This window comes from Scyliorhinus torazame, chromosome 14 (genome assembly GCF_047496885.1).
Source record: "Scyliorhinus torazame isolate Kashiwa2021f chromosome 14, sScyTor2.1, whole genome shotgun sequence".
Taxonomy (NCBI): Eukaryota; Metazoa; Chordata; class Chondrichthyes; order Carcharhiniformes; family Scyliorhinidae; genus Scyliorhinus; species Scyliorhinus torazame.
The window spans coordinates 163,583,618-163,610,026 of record NC_092720.1 but is presented as its reverse complement, the minus strand read 5'-3'; the positions used below and the strand labels follow the sequence as shown (position 1 = coordinate 163,610,026).

General features: G+C 47.7%; 1 protein-coding gene across 1 annotated transcript in view; it reads left to right on the top strand.

Annotated features, from left to right (window-relative positions):
- LOC140389069 (uncharacterized) overlaps positions 1 to 26,409 on the top strand; it is a 58,111-nt gene that overhangs the window by 22,683 nt on the left and 9,019 nt on the right. The window contains exons 2-4 of the mRNA XM_072473229.1: positions 12,987 to 13,124; positions 13,532 to 14,802; positions 19,509 to 19,564. Coding sequence (XP_072329330.1) covers positions 14,003 to 14,802; positions 19,509 to 19,564 — 856 coding nt within the window. The 5' untranslated portion in view covers positions 12,987 to 13,124; positions 13,532 to 14,002. The remainder of the gene's footprint in view (positions 1 to 12,986; positions 13,125 to 13,531; positions 14,803 to 19,508; positions 19,565 to 26,409) is intronic.

Below are 26,409 nucleotides of genomic sequence, written 5' to 3'. Positions count from 1 at the left end.
CTCACATTCACACACACGTCTCTGTCTCACATTCACACACAGGTCTCTGTCTCGCATTCACACACGGGTCTCTGTCTCACATTCGCACACACGTCTCTGTCTCACATTCACACACACGTCTCTGTTTCACATTCACACACATGTCTCTGTCTCACATTCGCACACACGTCTCTGTCTCACATTCGCACACACGTCTCTGTCTCACATTCACACACACATCTGTCTCACATTCACACACACGTCTCTGTCTCACATTCGCACACACATCTCTGTCTCACATTTGCACACACGTCTGTCTCACATTCGCACACACGTCTCTGTCTCACATTCACACACAGGTCTCTGTTTCACATTCGCACACACGTCTCTGTCTCACATTCGCACACACGTCTCTGCCTCACATTCACACACACATCTGTCTCACATTCACACACACGTCACTGTCTCACATTCGCACACACGTCTCTGTCTCACATTCGCACACACGTCTGTCTCACATTCGCACACACGTCTCTGTCTCACATTCGCATACACGTCTCTGTCTCACATTCACACACAGGTCTCTGTTTCACATTCACACACACGTCTCTGTCTCACATTCGCACAAATGTCTGTCTAACATTCACACACACAGGTCTCTGTCTCGCATTCACACACAGGTCTCTGTCTCACATTCACACACAGGTCTCTGTCTCACATTCGCACAAATGTCTGTCTCACATTCACACACAGGTCTCTGCCTCACATTCACACACACGTCTCTGCCTCACATTCACACACACGTCTCTGTCTCGCATTCACACACACGTCTCTGTCTCACATTCACACACACGTCTCTGTCTCACATTCACACACAGGTCTCTGTTTCACATTCACACACACGCCTCTGTCTCACATTCGCACAAATGTCTGTCTCACATTCACACACACAGTCTCTGTCTCACATTCACACACAGGTCTCTGTCTCACATTCACACACAGGTCTCTGTCTCACATTCGCACAAATGTCTGTCTCACATTCACACACACACAGGTCTCTGTTTCGCATTCACACACAGGTCTCTGTCTCACATTCACACACACGTCTCTGTCTCACATTCACACACACGTCTCTGTCTCACATTCACACACACGTCTCTGTCTCGCATTCACACACGGGTCTCTGTCTCACATTCGCACACACGTCTCTGTCTCACATTCACACACACGTCTCTGTCTCACATTCACACACACGTCTCTGTTTCACATTCACACACATGTCTCTGTCTCACATTCGCACACACGTCTCTGCCTCACATTCACACACACATCTGTCTCACATTCGCACACACATCTCTGTCTCACATTCACACACACATCTGTCTCACATTCGCACACACGTCTCTGTCTCACATTCGCACACACGTCTCTGTCTCACATTCACACACACGTCTCTGTCTCACATTCACACACACGTCTCTGTCTCACATTCACACACAGGTCTCTGTCTCGCATTCACACACGGGTCTCTGTCTCACATTCGCACACACGTCTCTGTCTCACATTCACACACACGTCTCTGTTTCACATTCACACACATGTCTCTGTCTCACATTCGCACACACGTCTCTGTCTCACATTCGCACACACGTCTCTGTCTCACATTCACACACACATCTGTCTCACATTCACACACACGTCTCTGTCTCACATTCGCACACATATCTCTGTCTCACATTTGCACACACGTCTGTCTCACATTCGCACACACGTCTCTGTCTCACATTCACACACAGGTCTCTGTTTCACATTCGCACACACGTCTCTGTCTCACATTCGCACACACGTCTCTGCCTCACATTCACACACACATCTGTCTCACATTCACACACACGTCACTGTCTCACATTCGCACACACGTCTCTGTCTCACATTCGCACACACGTCTGTCTCACATTCGCACACACGTCTCTGTCTCACATTCGCATACACGTCTCTGTCTCACATTCACACACAGGTCTCTGTTTCACATTCACACACACGTCTCTGTCTCACATTCGCACAAATGTCTGTCTAACATTCACACACACAGGTCTCTGTCTCGCATTCACACACAGGTCTCTGTCTCACATTCACACACAGGTCTCTGTCTCACATTCGCACAAATGTCTGTCTCACATTCACACACAGGTCTCTGCCTGACATTCACACACACGTCTCTGCCTCACATTCACACACACGTCTCTGTCTCGCATTCACACACACGTCTCTGTCTCACATTCACACACACGTCTCTGTCTCACATTCACACACAGGTCTCTGTTTCACATTCACACACACGCCTCTGTCTCACAGTCGCACAAATGTCTGTCTCACATTCACACACACAGTCTCTGTCTCACATTCACACACAGGTCTCTGTCTCACATTCACACACAGGTCTCTGTCTCACATTCGCACAAATGTCTGTCTCACATTCACACACACACAGGTCTCTGTTTCGCATTCACACACAGGTCTCTGTCTCACATTCACACACACGTCTGTCTCACATTCACACACACATCTCTGTCTCACATTCACACACACATCTGTCTCACATTCACACACACGTATCTGTCTCACATTCACACACACATCTGTCTCACATTCGCACACACGTCTCTGTCTCACATTCACACACACGTCTCTGTCTCACATTCACACACACAGGTCTCAGTCTCACATTCACACACACATCTGTCTCACATTCACCCACACATGTCTCTGTCTCGCATTCACACACACGTCTCTGTCTCACATTCACACACACATCTGTCTCACATTCACATACACACGTCTCTGTCTCACATTCGCACACACACGTCTCTGTCTCACATTCACACACACATCTGTCTCACATTCACACACACCCGTCTCTGTCTCACATTCACACACACATCTGTCTCACATTCACACACAGGTCTCTGTCTCACATTCACACACACGTCTCTGTCTCACATTCACACACACGTCTCTGTCTCACATTCACACACACAGGTCTCTGTCTCACATTCACACACGTCTCTGTCTCACATTCACACACACGTCTCTCTCACATTCACACACACGTCTCTGTCTCACATTCACACACACAGGTCTCTGTCTCGCATTCACACACACGTCTCTGTCTCACATTCACACACACATCTGTCTCACATTCACACACACACGTCTCTGTCTCACATTCACACACACAGGTCTCTGTCTCGCATTCACACACACGTCTCTGTCTCACATTCGCACACACACGTCTCTGTCTCACATTCACACACACATCTGTCTCACATTCACACACACCCGTCTCTGTCTCACATTCACACACACATCTGTCTCACATTCACACACAGGTCTCTGTCTCACATTCACACACACGTCTCTGTCTCACATTCACACACACGTCTCTGTCTCACATTCACACACACAGGTCTCTGTCTCACATTCACACACGTCTCTGTCTCACATTCACACACACGTCTCTGTCTCACATTCACACACACATCTGTCTCACATTTACACACACGTCTCTGTCTCACATTCACACACACATCTGTCTCACATTCGCACACACGTCTCTGTCTCACATTCACACACACGTCTCTGTCTCACATTCACACACACAGGTCTCTGTCTCACATTCACACACGTCTCTGTCTCACATTCACACACACGTCTCTGTCTCACATTCACACACACATCTGTCTCACATTCACACACACGTCTCTGTCTCACATTCACACATACGTCTCTGTCTCACATTCACACACACGTCTCTGTCTCACATTCACACACACGTATCTGTCTCACATTCACACACACATCTGTCTCACATTCGCACACACGTCTCTGTCTCACATTCACACACACGTCTCTGTCTCACATTCACACACACAGGTCTCTGTCTCACATTCACACACACATCTGTCTCACATTCACCCACACATGTCTCTGTCTCGCATTCACACACACGTCTCTGTCTCACATTCACACACACATCTGTCTCACATTCACACACACACGTCTCTGTCTCACATTCACACCCACAGGTCTCTGTCTCGCATTCACACACACGTCTCTGTCTCACATTCGCACACACATGTCTCTGTCTCACATTCACACACACATCTGTCTCACATTCACACACACCCGCCTCTGTCTCACATTCACACACACATCTGTCTCACATTCACACACAGGTCTCTGTCTCACATTCACACACACGTCTCTGTCTCACATTCGCACACACGTCTCTGTCTCACATTCACACACACGTCTCAGTCTCACATTCACACACACATCTGTCTCACATTCACACACACGTCTCTGTCTCACATTCACATACACATCTGTCTCACATTCACACACACGTCTCTGCCTCACATTCACACACGTCTCTGTCTCACATTCACACACACGCCTCTGTCTCACATTCACACACACGTCTCTGTCTCACATTCACACACACGTCTCTGTCTCACATTCACACACACGTCTCTGCCTCACATTCACACACACATCTGTCTCACATTCACATACACGTCTCTGTCTCACATTCACACACGTCTCTGTCTCACATTCACACACACATCTGCCTCACATTCACACACACGTCTCTGTCTCACATTCACACACACGTCTCTGCCTCACATTCACACACACGTCTCTGTCTCACATTCACACACACGCCTCTGTCTCACATTCACACACACGTCTCTGTCTCAGATTCACACACACATCTCTGTCTCACATTCGCACACACATCTCTGTCTCACATTCACACACACGTCTCTGCCTCACATTCACACACACATCTCTGTCTCACATTCGCACACACATCTCTGTCTCACATTCACACACACGCCTCTGTCTCACATTCACACACACGTCTCTGTCTCAGATTCACACACACATCTGTCTCACATTCGCACACACATCTCTGTCTCACATTCACACACACGTCTCTGCCTCACATTCACACACACATCTCTGTCTCACATTCGCACACACATCTCTGTCTCACATTCACACACACGTCTCTGCCTCACATTCACACACACATCTCTGTCTCACATTCACACACACGTCTCTGCCTCACATTCACACACACGTATCTGTCTCACATTCACACACACGTCTCTGCCTCACATTCACACACACGTCTCTGTCTCACATTCGCACACACATCTCTGTCTCACATTCACACACACATCTGTCTCACATTCGCACACACGTCTCTGCCTCACATTCACACACACATCTCTGTCTCACATTCACACACACGTCTCTGTCTCACATTCACACACACGTCTCTGTCTCACATTCACACACACGTCTCTGTCTCACATTCACACACACGTCTCTGTCTCACATTCGCACACACGTCTCAGTCTCACATTCACACACACGTCTCTGTCTCACATTCACACACACGTCTCTGCCTCACATTCACACACACGTCTCTGCCTCACATTCACACACACATCTCTGTCTCACATTCGCACACACATCTCTGTCTCACATTCACACACACATCTGTCTCACATTCGCACACACGTCTCTGCCTCACATTCACACACACGTCTCTGCCTCACATTCACACACACGTCTCTGTCTCACATTCACACACACATCTGCCTCACATTCACACACAGGTCTCTGTCTCACATTCGCACACACGTCTCTGTCTCACATTCACACACACGTCTCTGCCTCACATTCACACACACGTCTCTGCCTCACATTCACACACACATCTGTCTCACATTCGCACACACGTCTCTGTCTCACATTCACACACACATCTGTCTCACATTCACACACACGTCTCTGTCTCGCATACACACACAGGTCTCTGTCTCACATTCGCACACACGGGTCTCTGTCTCACATTCGCACACACGTCTCTGTCTCACATTCACACACACGTCTCTGTCTCACATTCACACACACGTCTCTGTCTCACATTCACACACAGGTCTCTGTCTCACATTCACACACACGTCTCTGCCTCACATTCACACACACCTCTGTCTCACATTCGCACACACGTCTCTGTCTCACATTCGCACACACGTCTCTGTCTCACATTCACACACACATCTGTCTCACATTCACACACACGTCTCTGTCTCGCATACACACACAGGTCTCTGTCTCACATTCGCACACACGGGTCTCTGTCTCACATTCGCACACATGTCTCTGTCTCACATTCACACACACGTCTCTGTCTCACATTCACACACACGTCTCTGTCTCACATTCACACACACATCTGTCTCACATTCGCACACACGTCTCTGTCTCACATTCACACACACATCTGTCTCACATTCGCACACACATCTCTGTCTCACATTCACACACACATCTGTCTCACATTCACACACACGTCTCTGTCTCGCATTCACACACACGTCTCTGTCTCGTATTCACACACACGTCTCTGTCTCACATTCACACACACATCTGTCTCACATTCACACACACATCTGTCTCACATTCGCACACACATCTCTGTCTCACATTCACACACACATCTGTCTCACATTCACACACACGTCTCTGTCTCACATTCACACACACGCCTCTGTCTCACATTCACACACACATCTGTCTCACATTCGCACACACGTCTCTGTCTCACATTCACACACAGGTCTCTGTCTCACATTCACACACACGTCTCTGTCTCACATTCACACACACATCTGTCTCACATTCGCACACACGTCTCTGTCTCACATTCGCACACACGTCTCTGCCTCACATTCGCACACACATCTGTCTCACATTCGCACACACGTCTCTGTCTCACATTCACACACACGTCTCTGTCTCACATTCACACACACATCTGTCTCACATTCGCACACACATCTCTGTCTCACATTCACACACACATCTGTCTCACATTCGCACACACGTCTCTGTCTCACATTCGCACACACGTCTCTGTCTCACATTCGCACACACGTCTCTGTCTCACATTCACACACACATCTGTCTCACATTCACACACACGTCTCTGTCTCACATTCGCACACACGTCTCTGTCTCACATTCGCACACACGTCTGCCTCACATTCGCACACACGTCTCTGTCTCACATTCACACACAGGTCTCTGTTTCACATTCGCACACACGTCTCTGTCTCACATTCGCACACACGTCTCTGCCTCACATTCACACACACGTCTCTGTCTCACATTCGCACACACGTCTCTGTCTCACATTCGCACACACGTCTGTCTCACATTCGCACACACGTCTCTGTCTCACATTCGCACACACGTCTCTGTTTCACATTCGCACACACGTCTCTGTCTCACATTCACACACACATCTGTCTCACATTCACACACACGTCTCTGTCTCACATTCGCACACACGTCTCTGTCTCACATTCGCACACACGTCTGTCTCACATTCGCACACACGTCTCTGTCTCACATTCGCACACACGTCTCTGTCTCACATTCACACACAGGTCTCTGTTTCACATTCGCACACACGTCTCTGTCTCACATTCGCACACACGTCTCTGCCTCACATTCACACACGTCTCTGCCTCACATTCACACACACGTCTCTGTCTCACATTCACACACACGTCTCTGTCTCACATTCGCACACACGTCTGTCTCACATTCGCACACACGTCTCTGTCTCACATTCGCACACACGTCTCTGTCTCACATTCACACACAGGTCTCTGTTTCACATTCACACACACGTCTCTGTCTCACATTCGCACAAATGTCTGTCTCACATTCACACACAGGTCTCTGCCTCACATTCACACACACGTCTCTGTCTCGCATTCACACACACGCCTCTGTCTCACATTCGCACAAATGTCTGTCTCACATTCACACACACGTCTCTGTCTCACATTCACACACACGTCTCTGTCTCACATTCGCACAAATGTCTGTCTCTCATTCACACACACGCCTCTGTCTCACATTCGCACAAATGTCTGTCTCACATTCACACACACACAGGTCTCTGTTTCGCATTCACACACAGGTCTCTGTCTCACATTCACACACACGTCTGTCTCACATTCACACACACATCTCTGTCTCACATTCACACACACATCTGTCTCACATTCACACACACGTCTCTTTCACAGTCACACACAGGTCTCTGTCTCACATTCACACACATGTCTCTGTCTCACATTCGCACAAATGTCTGTCTCACATTCACACACACGCCTCTGTCTCACATTCGCACACACAGGTCTCTCTCTCGCATTCACACACAGGTCTCTGTCTCACATTCACACACACGTCTCTTTCACATTCACACACAGGTCTCTGTCTCACATTCACACACATGTCTCTTTCACATTCACACACACGTCTGTCTCACATTCGCACACACGTCTCTGTCTCACATTCACACACAGGTCTCTGTCTCACATTCACACACACGTCTCTGTCTCACATTCACACACACATCTGTCTCACATTCGCACACACGTCTCTGTCTCACATTCGCACACACGTCTCTGCCTCACATTCGCACACACATCTGTCTCACATTCGCACACACGTCTCTGTCTCACATTCACACACACGTCTCTGTCTCACATTCACACACACATCTGTCTCACATTCGCACACACATCTCTGTCTCACATTCACACACACATCTGTCTCACATTCGCACACACGTCTCTGTCTCACATTCGCACACACGTCTCTGTCTCACATTCGCACACACGTCTCTGTCTCACATTCACACACACATCTGTCTCACATTCACACACACGTCTCTGTCTCACATTCGCACACACGTCTCTGTCTCACATTCGCACACACGTCTGCCTCACATTCGCACACACGTCTCTGTCTCACATTCACACACAGGTCTCTGTTTCACATTCGCACACACGTCTCTGTCTCACATTCGCACACACGTCTCTGCCTCACATTCACACACACGTCTCTGTCTCACATTCGCACACACGTCTCTGTCTCACATTCGCACACACGTCTGTCTCACATTCGCACACACGTCTCTGTCTCACATTCGCACACACGTCTCTGTTTCACATTCGCACACACGTCTCTGTCTCACATTCACACACACATCTGTCTCACATTCACACACACGTCTCTGTCTCACATTCGCACACACGTCTCTGTCTCACATTCGCACACACGTCTGTCTCACATTCGCACACACGTCTCTGTCTCACATTCGCACACACGTCTCTGTCTCACATTCACACACAGGTCTCTGTTTCACATTCGCACACACGTCTCTGTCTCACATTCGCACACACGTCTCTGCCTCACATTCACACACGTCTCTGCCTCACATTCACACACACGTCTCTGTCTCACATTCACACACACGTCTCTGTCTCACATTCGCACACACGTCTGTCTCACATTCGCACACACGTCTCTGTCTCACATTCGCACACACGTCTCTGTCTCACATTCACACACAGGTCTCTGTTTCACATTCACACACACGTCTCTGTCTCACATTCGCACAAATGTCTGTCTCACATTCACACACAGGTCTCTGCCTCACATTCACACACACGTCTCTGTCTCGCATTCACACACACGCCTCTGTCTCACATTCGCACAAATGTCTGTCTCACATTCACACACACGTCTCTGTCTCACATTCACACACACGTCTCTGTCTCACATTCGCACAAATGTCTGTCTCTCATTCACACACACGCCTCTGTCTCACATTCGCACAAATGTCTGTCTCACATTCACACACACACAGGTCTCTGTTTCGCATTCACACACAGGTCTCTGTCTCACATTCACACACACGTCTGTCTCACATTCACACACACATCTCTGTCTCACATTCACACACACATCTGTCTCACATTCACACACACGTCTCTTTCACAGTCACACACAGGTCTCTGTCTCACATTCACACACATGTCTCTGTCTCACATTCGCACAAATGTCTGTCTCACATTCACACACACGCCTCTGTCTCACATTCGCACACACAGGTCTCTCTCTCGCATTCACACACAGGTCTCTGTCTCACATTCACACACACGTCTCTTTCACATTCACACACAGGTCTCTGTCTCACATTCACACACATGTCTCTTTCACATTCACACACACGTCTCTGTCTCACATTCACACACACTTCTCTGTCTCACATTCGCACAAATGTCTGTCTCACATTCACACACACACGTCTCTGTCTCGCATTCACACACACGTCTCTTTCACATTCACACACAGGTCTCTGTCTCACATTCGCACAAAAGTCTGTCTCACATTCACACACAGGTCTCTGTCTCACATTCACACACACAGGTCTCTGTTTCACATTCACACACAGGTCTCTGTCTCACATTCGCACAAATGTCTGTCTCACATTCACACACACGCCTCTGTCTCACATTCGCACAAATGTCTGTCTCACATTCACACACACAGGTCTCTGTCTCGCATTCACACACACGTCTCTGTCTCACATTCACACACACGTCTCTGTCTCACATTCGCACAAATGTCTGTCTCACATTCACACACACGTCTCTGTCTCACATTCGCACACAGGTCTCTGTCTCACGTTCACACACACGTCTCTGTCTCACATTCGCACAAATGTCTGTCTCACATTCACACACAGGTCTCTGTCTCGCATTCACACACACGTCTCTGTCTCACATTCGCACTAATGTCTGTCTCACATTCACACACACACGTCTCTGTTTCACATTCGCACACACGTCTCTGTCTCACATTCACACACACATCTGTCTCACATTCACACACACGTCTCTGTCTCACATTCGCACACACGTCTCTGTCTCACATTCGCACACACGTCTGTCTCACATTCGCACACACGTCTCTGTCTCACATTCGCACACACGTCTCTGTCTCACATTCACACACAGGTCTCTGTTTCACATTCGCACACACGTCTCTGTCTCACATTCGCACACACGTCTCTGCCTCACATTCACACACGTCTCTGCCTCACATTCACACACACGTCTCTGTCTCACATTCACACACACGTCTCTGTCTCACATTCGCACACACGTCTGTCTCACATTCGCACACACGTCTCTGTCTCACATTCGCACACACGTCTCTGTCTCACATTCACACACAGGTCTCTGTTTCACATTCACACACACGTCTCTGTCTCACATTCGCACAAATGTCTGTCTCACATTCACACACAGGTCTCTGCCTCACATTCACACACACGTCTCTGTCTCGCATTCACACACACGCCTCTGTCTCACATTCGCACAAATGTCTGTCTCACATTCACACACACGTCTCTGTCTCACATTCACACACACGTCTCTGTCTCACATTCGCACAAATGTCTGTCTCTCATTCACACACACGCCTCTGTCTCACATTCGCACAAATGTCTGTCTCACATTCACACACACACAGGTCTCTGTTTCGCATTCACACACAGGTCTCTGTCTCACATTCACACACACGTCTGTCTCACATTCACACACACATCTCTGTCTCACATTCACACACACATCTGTCTCACATTCACACACACGTCTCTTTCACAGTCACACACAGGTCTCTGTCTCACATTCACACACATGTCTCTGTCTCACATTCGCACAAATGTCTGTCTCACATTCACACACACGCCTCTGTCTCACATTCGCACACACAGGTCTCTCTCTCGCATTCACACACAGGTCTCTGTCTCACATTCACACACACGTCTCTTTCACATTCACACACAGGTCTCTGTCTCACATTCACACACATGTCTCTTTCACATTCACACACACGTCTCTGTCTCACATTCACACACACTTCTCTGTCTCACATTCGCACAAATGTCTGTCTCACATTCACACACACACGTCTCTGTCTCGCATTCACACACACGTCTCTTTCACATTCACACACACGCCTCTGTCTCACATTCGCACAAATGTCTGTCTCACATTCACACACACAGGTCTCTGTCTCGCATTCACACACACGTCTCTGTCTCACATTCACACACACGTCTCTGTCTCACATTCGCACAAATGTCTGTCTCACATTCACACACACGTCTCTGTCTCACATTCGCACACAGGTCTCTGTCTCACGTTCACACACACGTCTCTGTCTCACATTCGCACAAATGTCTGTCTCACATTCACACACAGGTCTCTGTCTCGCATTCACACACACGTCTCTGTCTCACATTCGCACTAATGTCTGTCTCACATTCACACACACAGGTCTCAGTTTCACATTCACACACAGGTCTCTGTCTCGCATTCACACACACGTCTCTGTCTCACATCCGCACACACATCTCTGTCTCGCATTCACACACACGTCTCTGTCTCACATTCGCACACATGTCTGTCTCACATTCACACACAGGTCTCTGTTTCACATTCACACACACCCGTCTCTGTTTCACTTTCACACACACGTCTGTCTCACATTCACACTCACAGGTCTCTGTCTCACATTCAACCCACACAAACACACTGATACAATAATAATAATAATCGTTTATTATCACAAGTAGGCTTCAATGAAGTTACTGTGAAAAGCCCGTAGTCGCCACATTCCAGCGCCTGTTCAGGGAGGCCGGTATGGGAATTCAACCCGCGCTGCTGGCTTTGTTCTGCATTACAAGCCAGCTGTTTAGCTCACTGTGCTAAACCAGCCCCTTAACTCACTCCTTGGTCAGAAGTCCCCCCCTCCCATCCCCCACTTCTATCCTTTAGCCAGAATCTGCAGCCACCCTTCACCCCCACAGCCTTCCCCAAAGCCAGATTTCCGAATCCGCTCATTTCCCGAGGCCAGATCCCCCCCCCCCCCTCAAAATCTCAAAATAAGCCAATCAGAGCAAGGCCTCTTGAAACACTGGATGCTGATTGGTTGACTAGTCCATTGGCCCAGTTGATTTCTCTAATTAATTTTTAACTTTTGCTGGATCGAACCAGAGTTTACCGGCCACGAGGCGGCTGCCAGCTTCGCAGACCCGAATTTGAGAACCTCTGAGATATACTGAAGCAATATTTTCCTCAGCTTCCAGCACTTCCTGCCCAGTGTGTTTTCATCCAATAAATTTGGAATTCAAGGTAAGAAATTTCAAAATCTCTGAATTAACATTTCTCCTGAATATTTTTATATTAAACACATACTTGAAGGGTAAAACTGGACTTCACTGGCACAACTTGAGCTCGTAATGAATGGATAGCCCGACTGTGTTTTCTTTTGCCCTCATAGTGCTGGGAAGAAGGGGGTCTGGGTGGAGGAAAAAAAGTAGCCATGCTGTCTGCTCCTGGTCATTATCCAGTGTCCTTGCTGGAAACAGAGGGTGTGTGATAGTCAAATGAGGAAAAAGAAAGGATTTTTATCTGATCCCCCACAGGGGAATAACAGACTACCACACACTGTGGAACAGTCTCTAACTGAGGAGTCAGCCCCTTCAGCAAAGGAGGAGAGGGAGTTAGAGGAAATCATGTTTGCTTTTCCTGTTTTACAGAAGGATTGCACCGTACTACACCAGAGAATACAGAGAGGATAGACAACGCAGATAGATCCTGACCGTCACCCAAGGAACAACTCCACAACTGTGGGAAGACAACCAGTCCCTTCGCAGCATTGCTCAACACAGAGAAGGTTGGGAAGTGAAACCATCATCTGGAAATCAGTTCAGGGGAGTTTTGACATATCATCAGAATGAAACTGGTCAGTGGTGTGGAACCTTCCATCAGAACCAACCTTTCTGATTGTTTGACTGTGGGCGATCAGTCAGGGTGAGTCTGGGAAGAAGTGTGAGTGGGCTCTAAGTGTGGTGAGAGCTTTAATTATTCATCGAACTCCAGGAGCCACTGACTCATTCCTACAAGTGGGAGACTGTTACAGTTTGAGGTGTGTGAGGAATTCTCCACAGGTTCATAGGATATCATAACACACAAGTTACGTCTGTTGTACAACTGACGAGGACAGCCACATGGAAGAGAAACCATTCAAGTGTGAGTTGTGTGGCCGAGCTTTCACACATTCATCAACACTCGTGAATCATCAACGTATTCACACCGGAGTGAAGCCATTCAAATGTGAGGTCTGTGGCCAAGCCTTCACACATTCATCGACACTTGTGAATCATCGACTCATTCATACCAGTGAGAAATCACTCAAGTGTGAGGTGTGTGATAAAGCCTTTACTCGACTTTCAAACCTCCTGGACCATCAGACACTTCACTCGGGGGAGAAACCCTTCAAGTGTGAGGCTTGTACTAAAGCTTTTGTGACTTCTGCAAGTTTCCTGAGACATCAGAGGATTCACACAGGGGAGAAACCATTCCAGTGTGAGATTTGTGAGAAAGCTTTCACCCAATCTTCTGATCTTTTGACACACCAGAGAATTCACACCGGGGAGAAACCATTCAGGTGTGAGGTTTGTGAGAAAGCTTTCACCCACTCCTCCGATCTCCTGGCACACCAGCGGATTCACACAGGGGAGAAACCCTTCCAGTGTGACGTGTGTGGCCGAGCCTTCACACAGTCGTCAACACTTGTGCAACACCGACGCATCCACACTGGGGAGAAACCATTCACGTGCAAAGTGTGTGACAGATCATTCATACAGTCGTCGAACCTCCGCGCACACCAACGCCTTCACACTGGCGAGAAACCGTTCAAGTGTGAGAGGTGTCAGAAAGGATTTGCACAATTATCAGGCCTGGTGAATCACCAAGGGAGAAACCATCCAAGCCTGAGATGTGCAATCAAGCCTTCACTGCTCATGAAGCACTGAAGCAGTCCCACACGGTAAATGTCATTCCTGTTGAATCACCTGGAGAGAAACCATTCAATTATGAGGTGTGAAACATTCACAAGTTCATTCAGACTCATGATACACCAACGTGATCACAGAGTTTAAATGTGAAGTGTGTGACAAGGGCTTTCCACAATCATTGTGAATCACAGGAACATTCACACCGGCAAGAAACCATTTCCATGTGATGTGTGTGTGTGAGGCACAGCCTTCCAAATGCGTCAAAACTGCTGCTCAATGACAGGATCCACTTGGGAGAAACCCTTCAAGTGTGAGAATTACAATCAAGTTCTCCTGAAGGTTTTGACACTCCTGAGACACTCGTGATCCGCACTGGAGAGAAAGCTTCCAGGTGTGAGCTCCGTGACAAGGCTTTCAGTCCCTGTGTCTCATGGTCCATCACTACACTCACACTGCGAGAACCCTGATCGGTCAGATCTATGTCATAAAGAGGAATAACGGAAAGGAATGTGGAAATTTGAGTCATCCCTTGAGATTGTTACACCATTCATTTAGATCATAGCTGATTGTACCTTAACTTTTATATGACTGACTTGGCTCTGTAACTCATAATCCCTTTGTAACCCTTAACCTCCTTGACTCTGTAACCCTTAATCCCTTGTCTAACAATGAACCTATCAATCTCAGTTTTGAAATTTTCAATTGACCCTCAGCCTCATTAGGTTTTTGTGGGGAGAGAGTTCCAGATTGTGTGAAGAAGTGTTTGCTGACATCACCCCTGAACAGCCGAGCTCTAATTCTAATGCTGTGTCCCCTTGTTCTGGACTCTCCCACCAGAGGAATAGTTTCTCTCTAAGTACTCTATCAACTTGTTTACTCATCTTAAACACCTCAATTAAATTACACATTGATTTTCTTTTTTTTTTAATTTTAGAGTACCCAATTATTTTTTTCCCCAATTAACAGACAATTTAGCACGGCCAATCCACCTAACCAGCATATCTTTGGGTTGTGGGGATGAAACCCACGCAGATACGGGAGAATGTGCAAACTCCACACGGACAGTGACCCTGGGCCGCATTTTTCTTTTTAATAAATAAATTTATAGTGCCCAATTCTTTTTTCCTATTAAGGGACAATTTAACGTGCCCAATTCTTTTTGCATTGTGCAGACACGGGAAGAATGTGCAAACCCCACACGGACAGTGACCCAACGAACCCAGGTCCTCGGCGCCGTGAGACAGCAATGCGAACCAGTGAGACAGCAAGGCGAACCACCGCGTCACTGTGCTGCCCACCCATTGATTTTCCATGTGACCACGGGATTTCTGTAACCATTGGTGGGTTTGTGTGATGGAAACGAGCTTCATTCTGCATCACTTAAGTCTGGTGTCATTTCTAACCATCGAATTGGGAGCCAGGAAGTCTAAAGCACCAGGATTTTGAAGAATATTCTGTCTGGAGTATTCTTTTTTGGCAATAAATATTTTTATTAAAGTTTCCATTTTTACACTGTACAGGAAATGGATGAAAAGGTTAGAATTTACAATTTACACGTTGTTCCTTTTTGGCATCCCCCCCCCCCACCACCACTTTGCTCCCCACTCCACTCTTCTGCAGTCTCCGGGTCCTATCCTAGGCCCTTCCCTTCACCTTAGATGGTTTATTTTGGCATTTGTTTTACTCTTTATAGCTTTGTGATTCTGTGGTTCCCGTGTCGGTCTCTCCCTGGGTTCCCTTTGGCGTTTTCTTTGGTCTCTCCCTGTTGTTGCCCCTTACCCTCATTACTTTTTGCTTTTTGGGGCCTGCTTTTTGTGGCCCTAGTGTTTCCCATGTGTCCCCCCTCCCCCGGTTCTATTCGTTATTGGCTTCGAACAGGCCTTGGAACAGGCTGATGAATGGCCCCTACACTTGCTGGAAGCCATCTTCCGATCCCAGAATGGTGCATTTGATCATCTCCAGGTGAAGAAATTCCGGCAGGTCTCCCAGCCAGTCTGCAGCTGTGGGTGGTGCTGCTGATCACCAGCCAAGCAGGATTCTCCGACGGGCGATTAGGGAAGCAAACGCAAGGACGTCAGCCCTCTTCTCCATATGTAATTCTGGCTGGCCCGATACCCCGAAAACTGCCACTCCCAGCACGGCTCCACCCTTACCCCCACAACCTTGGACATCACCTCGAAGAAGGCAGTCCAGAGCCTGACCAGTCTGGGGCAGGCCCAGAACTTGTGGCCATGGTTGGCAACGTTCACATTTGTCCTCCACCTCTGGGAAGAAACTGCTCATTTGGGTTCTTGTCAGGTGTGCTCTGTGCACCACTTTTAGCGACATGAGGCTTAGCCTTGCGCAGGAGGTGGAGTTGGCCCTGTTCAGTGCTTCGCTCCAGAGTCCCCACCTTTCTTCCGTCACTAGTTCTTCCTCCCGTTTCTCCCTTGTTCCGTCCCGTGGGGTGCATGTCCTTTTGAAAAGTCGTCCGTATATTTCCCTGCAGTTCCCTTTTCCAAACTGACCGCGTCCAGTAGCTCCCCCACATTGTGTCTCTCTGGGCCCTAGGATACCTCGTCATCTCCTTGCGGAGAACGTTTTTGACTTGTAAATGTCGGACTTCCTGTCCGTTCCGTAGTTGTCCATAGTATTCTGAGAGAGTTTCGTCTGATGTGAGTGGGTGTTAGTAAAGTGAGCCAGCTCTCAGGAGTGGGTATGGGGTAGAATCGGATCCTGCTTTCGTTGTTGATGTGAATTATAGGCAGATCCTCTTCAGGTGACGGGTGTTTGACTAATACCATGGGTAATGTTTGTACTTTCTGTCTAGGAGGACTACTATCCTGAATATGGTGAGGGAGTGGGGGTGTTATAACCCGCATGGGTCTCATGGGGTAGGGATGATCCACTACCTTGTGGCGCTTGCAGAATATGAGCTCCCCCCAATAAGAGGGCGACAGACCTTTAATACAGTTCATGACTCCAGTCTACATGCTGTGTCTGAATAGTCGGCCAGGCAGGCACCGCCTGGAGAAGACCAAGTAGGGAACTGTACATAATAGTTCACGTGTTAAATAAAATAAGTTTTGTTTTTCTCTCCACTCAGTGTGGACTCCTTTCATTGCCCCTTTCAAAAGGGAGTGAGTCTCTACAGACCTGAGGTCCCTCAGCCCGTCATACCTCAATGTAATAACGGTGTGATATGTTCACCGTACACACTTCCAAGGTTCATTTCATGTTCTGGGGAAGATCTTGAGTAATAATCTTTATTGTCACAAGTAGGCTTCCATTAACACTGCAATGAAGTTACTGTGAAAATCCCTTAGTTGCCACATTAGTCCCTTGGGTGCCTGTTCGGGTACACGGAGGGAGAATTCAGAATGTCCAAATTACCTAACAGTACATTTTTTGGGACTTGTGGGAGGAAACCGGAGCACCCGGAGGAAACCCACGCAGACACGGGGAGAACGTGCTGACTCCGCACAGAATTTTGATTGATTCAAAGTTTGGTGTGAGTTCAGTATTGTGTTGTTTATCTGTTCCTTTATCAGTCATCTGTATAGATTTATAACTCACAAATTCACTTCTTCAATTGACCCAAACTGCCCGTTTTGTCAGCCTGATGTGTTCATAGATTTATCATATAATGTACAGTGCAGAAGGAGGCCATTCGGCCCATGGAGTCTGCACCAGCTCGTACAAAGAGCACCGTCCTGAAGTCCACGTATGTACCCTATCCCCATGACCCAGTGACCCCCACTTAACATTTTTTGGACACTTAAGGGCAATTTAGCATGGCCAATCCACCTAACCCGCACATCTTTGGACTGTGGGAGGAAACCGGAGCGCCCGGAGGAAACGCACGCAATCCTATTCATTGAAACACTCAGGAGCCTACAGCAAGAGTCCTGTACACAATATATTGGTCAATGTCACTGTGGCTTGTATACTTTCTCCATCAATAGGCTTAGAATTTCCAGTCCACAGGAAGCAGTGCATTTCCCTAAGAAAGAAATACTTGTATTTAAATAGTACCTGTCATGAACACGGTCTGTCTGAAAAAAGTGATAAGTCAGTGAAGTACTTCTTTGGCAGTCAATTTATGCAATGTGATAGTATCCAGATAATGGGTTAAATACAAAATATTTCCCCTGTAAACTGGAAGTTTAAAGGATAATAGCCTGAAAGTTTAAATTGATTTAAAGTGGTAACTAGTTTGAGCTGCAGGTGACAATGTTGTCTTTATGTCTGGGTTCCTGAAGCAGGTACTCCGTTCTTGGAGTGGGACTTGAACCCACAACCCTTTGACTCAGAGAACATGGATTAAAGTCGTTGTCAGGGCCAAACAAATAATTCCTCAGACTCTGGGCTCCATGTACAAACCCCACCCACCATTTATTCAAACACAAACATGTAAAATGAGTGAAGAAATTATCCTGTAGATGTTTACGCACTGCACTGATCATAAAGTCAACCAGATCATAATGTACCATCTTTAAATAAAACTGCTTCAATTGGTCACAGTCAATTTAAAAAAAATTCCTTCAGTGAAACCCCTTGATAAATATGCAACAACCACAAGTACACAGATTGTGGCTGAGAGTTTACACTAGTTTGTGTTGATTTTATCAGCGTAATCCAGCTGAAATTTGCCATATCAGGAATATAAATGTAAGTTACATCAAGTGTGAATTGAACTTTTGTGATATTTAACACAGGTTTATTAAACATCATCCAGGAAGCTGGCACCAACGACAGAAATGACCACGGCCCCAGATGGGAATAATGAGAGTGGTGAGTTTCTGCCGATTTGCCTCTTTGAGGCGGCTCTTCAAATTCCACTCGGGGTTTTGGGACGTTTAGGCACCAACAGTCAGTCATATTCATGACTCCAGTCTACATGTTGTGGCCAGAAATTATTTCAGCTAACTACAGGCCCACAGATGATAGTTTATTTTGTTTGAGGGACAGAAACAGGAGCAATAATTTAATATGGTCGTAATTACAATAGCACCTCAGTAATATTGCCTGGAGTTTCTGCTCTGCTTTTTAATTTTATCATAGAATTTAAAATGATGAACTTTCTCTCTGTCCTTTTCAACTTCATAATGCTGGATGAGAGATAGAGAGCAGATTGGGGAGAGAGAGACCACTGGAAGAGAGATAGGTTGGGAGAAAGAGTTGGAACGAGAATGTAAATGGAAGTGGTGAGAGAGACAGAGGAGACGGATTGGGAATTGGCAGAAAAGAGATAGTTGGGGAGGAAAGTAAATTACTTAATCAAATTGAATACAACACTCAGAGAGCAGCAGCAGAAGTTACTGGAGTTTTATGTAATAGCTGCTTCCCCAAGGTGCTGGGAGTGATTGATAAAACTCTCATGACTGAAGGTCACCTGAGGAGACTCACAGAGCTCCCTGAACAGAAAACAATTCCCCTTCTTCATGTTGTGTGTAATGGCCGTCTGAGAATACTCCATGTGAATGTCACTCACACTGGATCATCCCACAATGCTTTAATTGTCAGAAACTCGGACATCACACCCATATTCAGGGAAGGTGAGTGACCTGATAGTCAGCTGATTTAGAACAAGGTCCATTCCATCCTTCTGTGGCTGATGTCACCATTTCATGTACCACACACTGAGGTGGAGGCTTTGTTTGTTGAATATAATTTACAATTTCTTCTTTGCTCTGATGAAGTAATTGGATTTTACAGCCTTTCAGGGCTCACTGAATATTTTAAAACTAATTTAGCTTTTACTGCCCAGACTAAACAATCGCTTTGGACAGTCATTGCTGCAAGGAGAGCAGACATCCTGGGCGGAATTTTGGCCTTTATAGCTAAAAGAATAGAGTATAAAAATAGGGAAGTGTTGCTGCAATTGTACAAGGCATTGGTGAGACCACATCTGTGTCCAGTTTTCGTCCCCTTGTTTGAGCAGGGATTTAATTGCATTACATTTGTAATATAGTGTAAGACTACTTGTGACAATAAAGATTAATGAAATGAAAATGAAATGAAAATCGCTTATTGTCACAAGTAGGCTTCAAATGAAGTTACTGTGAAAAGCCCCTAGTCGCCACATTCCGGCGCCTGTTCGTGGAGGCTGGTACGGGAATAATATTATTATTCACCCGGGGGGCTTTACCTACCCACACAAACCCAGAAATTACCGCATTCACCTTCTTTAAAATGCCTTGGGGATAAAAATTGGAAGGCTCTGGAAGGCAAACCAGAACCTCGGGAGTACTGTCATCTTCACCATCTGCACCCTCCCCGCCAATGACAGCGGGACCACATCCCACCTTCTAAAGTTCCCCTTCATCTGCACCACCAACCGAGCCAGATTCAGCTCCCACCCCCGCGCCACCTGGATACCCAAATGCCAAAAGCTCCCCCCCCAACCACCTTGAACGCCATCTCCCCCAAACTCTTCTCCTGCCCCCTCGCCTAGATCGAAAAGACCTCGCTTTAACCCATATTCAATTTATACCCCGGAAACCGGTCGAATTCTGCATAATCCCCATAATCTCTCCAATCCCCCCCAGACTCAATGGGCCGAAAGGCATCCTTCTGCACTATAAATTCTATGATGCTCTTTGGACGCGTCTGTTGACACTTTAATCTGCTTAGATGGATCAAAAAAATGTGAGAACTGGCCTGATGGTTAGTGAAGTCTTGAGCTTCTTGCACTCTTGCTCATGTTGCTCGGTCCAAGTGAAATCTGTTGTCTTGTGCAGGAGATCACGTAGATGTGTTGTTCTTGCTGACAGGTTGAAATGAATTACCCTATAAAATTGATCTTACGGCTTTCTTGTCCTGTGGTTTGGCATGCTGAGAATTGCTTGGATTTTGTCCTTGTCAGGTTCAATGCCAGGTAATGAGAGTTTGTCACCGAGGAATGTGACCTCAGTTATTCCAAATTGGTACTTTTGCTTGTTGAGCTTCAGCCCATTTCTCCTGATGTTCGTTAGAACTTTAAGCAACCTCTATTGTGCTCTTCTATGGTTGAGCCCCAAATGATGATATCATACACGTACACCTTTGATGCCCTTATGTGCTCCTTGGCACGGTGAAAAATTTCTGATGCCAAAATTATGTCAAACGGCATTCTCAGAAAGCAATACCGTCCAAATGGCGTATCAAAAGTGCAGTATTTTGTACTTTATTTCTCTTGCTTTAGTTGCCAAAAACCTTGAGATGCATCAAGTTTCAGAAAGAATTGTGCACCAGCCATCTCAGATGTGATTTCCTCACACTTTGGTATTTGTTTTTTGATATTCTCGTTAAGATTTTTTGGATCCATACATATGTGAATATCGCCGTTCTTTTTCTTTACACAAACCATGGAGTTTACCCAGTCGGTAGGTTCTTCTATCTTTCTGATTACTTTTAATTTTGTCATTCTGTCCAGCTCCTTTTTGAAGCCTTTGTATCACAGATTTTGCATCCTCTTTGAGTTGTATCTTGTCGGTGAATGGTAGAGTACCAAAACCTGTGAACACATCTCTGAATTTGCTGATAATGTTCTCAGAATTGGCCGAGTGTTGATCCAATCGTTTGTGGATGCTATATACCCACTGCACGAGACCTAATTCTTCACAGGACTGATCACCTAATAATGAATCCAAGCCCTCGGATACAATACAGAATGGGACGGAATAAACTGTGTCCTTCACCACCACATTCGGATACACATTTTTTTTTTTTAATAAACATTTTATTGAGGTATTTTTTGGTTTTACAACAACGACAAAATAAATAATATATGTAAGTCTATAAACAAAGTGCAAAAAAAAGCCTGCTAGCACCCTTGCAGGTCCCACCTTTATTAACCCCCTACTCTAAACTAAACTAACCCCCCCCCCTCCCTTCTGCTGACGATTAATTTTCTGCAAAGAAGTCGGAACGGTTGCCACCCCCGGGCGAACCCTAACAGTGACCCTCTCAAGGCGAACTTGATTTTCTCCAAACAGAGAAAGCTCGCCATGTAAGTAAGCCAGGTCTCCGACTTCGGGGCTTTGAGTCCCTCCAAGCTAATAGTATCTGTCTCTGGGCTACCAGGGAAGCAAAGGCCAGAACGTCTGCCTCTCTCCTCCTGGATTCCCGGATCTTCCGACACCCCGAAAATCGCCACCTCTGAACTCAGGGCCACCCTTGTTTTTAACACCGTGGACATGACGTCTGCAAACTCCTGCCAAAATCCCCTGAGCTTTGGGCATGTCCAGAACATATGGACATGGTTTGCTGGCCCCCTTGCACACCTGCCTTCTACACCAAGAGCCTGCTCATCTGGGCCACTGTCATGTGAGCCCGGTGACCGACCTTGAATTGTATCAGGCTGAGCCTGGCATATGTTGTGGATGCGTTGATTCTACTCAACACATTAGCCCAGAGACCATCCTCTATCTCTCCTCCTCACTCCTCTTCCCATTTGCGCTTCAGCTCCTCAGTCTGCGTGTCCTCTGACCCCCATGAGCACCTTTAGATGTCGGAGACCTTCCCTTCTCCCACCCTCACTCTGGAAACTACCCATCCTGAATCCCCTTTGGTGGTAGGAGCGGGAATTTCTCCTCCAGCTCCCTCAAGCTATGAAAGCTCTCTTCTATAAACATATCTCCTATCCTCTCAATTCCTGCCCTCTGCCATCTCCGAAATCCCCCGTCCATCTTTCCCGGGGCAAACCGGGGATTATTACAAATTGGGGACCAGGCCGATGCTCCCTCCGCTCCCACATGTCTCCTCCACTGCCCCCAGACTCTCAGGGCTGCCACCACCATGGGGCTGGTGGAGTATTGTGCCGGCGGGAACGGCAGAGGTGCCGTTATCAGCGCTCCCAAATTGGTGCCCTTACATGAAGCTGCCTCCAAAGGCTCCCATGCCGACCCCTCCCCCACCACCCACTTCCTGATCATGGCTATATTCGCGGCCCAATAATAGTTACTGAAGTTTGGCAGCGCCAGCCCACCCTCTCCCCGGCTCCGCTCAATCATCCCCTTTTTTACTCGCGGCGTCTTGCCCGCCCATACAAAGCCCGTGATAACTTTGCCCGTTTAAAGAAGGAGCGCGGAATAAAGATGGGGAGACACTGGAACACAAACAGGAATCTCGGAAGGACCGTCATCTGTCTGGACCCTCCCAGCTAGTGACAGCGGGAGTGCGTCCCACCTCCGAAAATCGTCCTTCATTTGATCCACCAACGGGCCAGATTAAGTTTGTGCAACCGTTCCCATTCCCGCGCCACTTGGATGCCTAGATACCTAAAACTTCCCCCTACCACTCTAAACGGCAGGTCCCCCAATCGCCTCTCCTGTCCCCTTGCCTGGATCACAAACATCTCGCTTTTCCCCATATTTAGTTTGTACTCCGAGAACCAGCCAGATTCCCCCAGAATCCTCATAATTTCTTCCATCCCCCCCACTGGGTGCGACACATACAGGAGCAGGTCGTCTGTGTAAAGTGAGACTCTGTGTTCCACTCCTCCTCCCCCCCCCCCCCCCCCCCCCACCCCCCCGGACCAACCCCTTCCAGCCCCTTGAGGCTCTCAGCGCAATTGCTAGCGGCTCTATAGCTAGCGCGAACAACAGTGGGGAGAGGGGCACCCTGCCTCATCCCCCGGTGTAGCCTAAAATAGTCCGATGTCGTCCTATTCGTCCGTACACTCGCCACGTGAGCCTGATATAGCAACCTGACACAAGCACATTTAATGCTTGAACCATTATAATTTCTGAGATATTTTGTGATTTATTCTAATCGGCTGAATTTTTAGATTTTTAAAATCAGTCTTGCTGATTAAATTGGTTGTGACACCAGTGTCTATTTCAATTGGACCACTTTAAGTGGTAGAAGCCATTTGTCCTTATCAACTGCATTTATTTTAAATTTAAGTGCTGGAGAATTTTTTGATGTGTCCAAAAATGTATTCTTATTTGTTATTACTCCAACAAGCGGTGATGTTTCATCACTGGAGACTGGGTCTTCAACAGTGCTGACTGATCTGGGTTGAGCTTCGAGTAACAATTCTGAGCAAAGTGATTTTTTTTTCCTTTGCACCTGGAACAAAACTTGCCAAATGCTGGACACTTCCTTAATTTGTGCCTTTGACCACATATTTTGCACAGAGATACTTAGCCCTGCTCTTTAGCCTGTTTGTTGGTGTGCAAGAAGGTGCAGGAACTTACCCACCTTTTTTGGGAAGTTTTCTGCCTTGTTGGAAGAAGGGCAGCAACCGGAGTGTTCTCCTCCTTCTATGTTCTATGTTTGACTTGAGGCCATGAGACTTCAAGATGTTCAGAACTTCAAGGGCAACTCCCTCCCGACCGTATACCACTGTGCTGCCACCCCTGATGGGTCTGTCCTGTTTCTGAGACCGAACATGCCCAGGGGTGGTGATGGTGGTGTCAGGGGCATTGTCTGTAAGGTATGAATCAATGGGTATGTCAGGCTCTTGCTTGACTAGTCTGTGGGACAGATCTCCCAATTTTGGCAAACCCCACAGATGTTAGTAAGGAGGACTTTGCAGGGCTGGCAGGGCTGGGTTTGCCGATGTTGTTTCCAGTGTCTAGGTTGATACTGGGGGATCTGTCTAGTTTTATTGCTTTTTGTAGAATTTCTAGCGGTTTTGATCGGAGCATAAGAACAGGAGTAGGCCATTCAGCCCCTCGAGTCATCCCACCATTTAAAAAGATTAAGGCTGAGCTGTGACCTAACTCCACATACCTGCCCATGGCCCATATCCCTAAATACCTTTACTTAATTAAATTTAAGATTTAAAATTAACAATTCTAACTTCAACTGCAGTTTGTGGGAGAGAGTTCCAAACCTCTACCTCCCTTTGTGAGTAAAGATGTTCTTCCTAACATCTCTCCTGAATGGTCTGGCTCTAATTTCTAGACGATGCCCCCTAGTTTTAGAATCTTCAACCAGTGGGAATAGTTTATCTTTATCTACCCTGTCTTTCCCTGTTCTTGGGCGGGATTCTCCGACAACCCCCCCCCCCCCCCCCCGCGGCTGGGTTGGAGAATCGCCGGGGGGCAGCGTGAATCCCGCCCCGACTCCGGCTGCAGAATTCCCCGGCGCCGGGGTTTTGGCGGGGACGAGAATCGCGCTGTGCCAGTCGGGGGCCGTTGGCAGCGCCCCGCCCCCCCCCCCCCCCCCCCGGCGATTCTCCGGCCCGCGATGGGCCGAGTGGCCGCTCATTGTCGACCGGTCCCGCCAGCCAAAATCAAATCAGGTCCGTACCGGCGGGACATCGCCCTGCGGGCGGCCTGCAGAGTCCTCAGGGGGCATCTGGCCCCGGGGGGTACCTCCACGGTGGCGTGGCCCGCGATCGAGGCCCACTGATCCGCTGGCGGGCCTGTGCCATGGGGGCACTCTTTCCCTCCACGCCGGCTGCTGTCAATCTCCGCCATGGCCGGTGCGGAGAAACCCCCCCCGCGCATGTGCTGGGATGACGCCAGCACACGCTGGCGCTCCCGCGCATGTGCCAACTCGTGCCGGCCGGCGGAGGCCCTTCGGCGCTGGTTGGCACGGCGCCAAGCCCTTCCGCGCCGGCCTAGCCCCTGAAGGTGCGGAGGATTCCGCACCTTCCGGGCAGCCCGACGCCGGAGTGGTTCACGCCACTCTTTGGCGGTGGT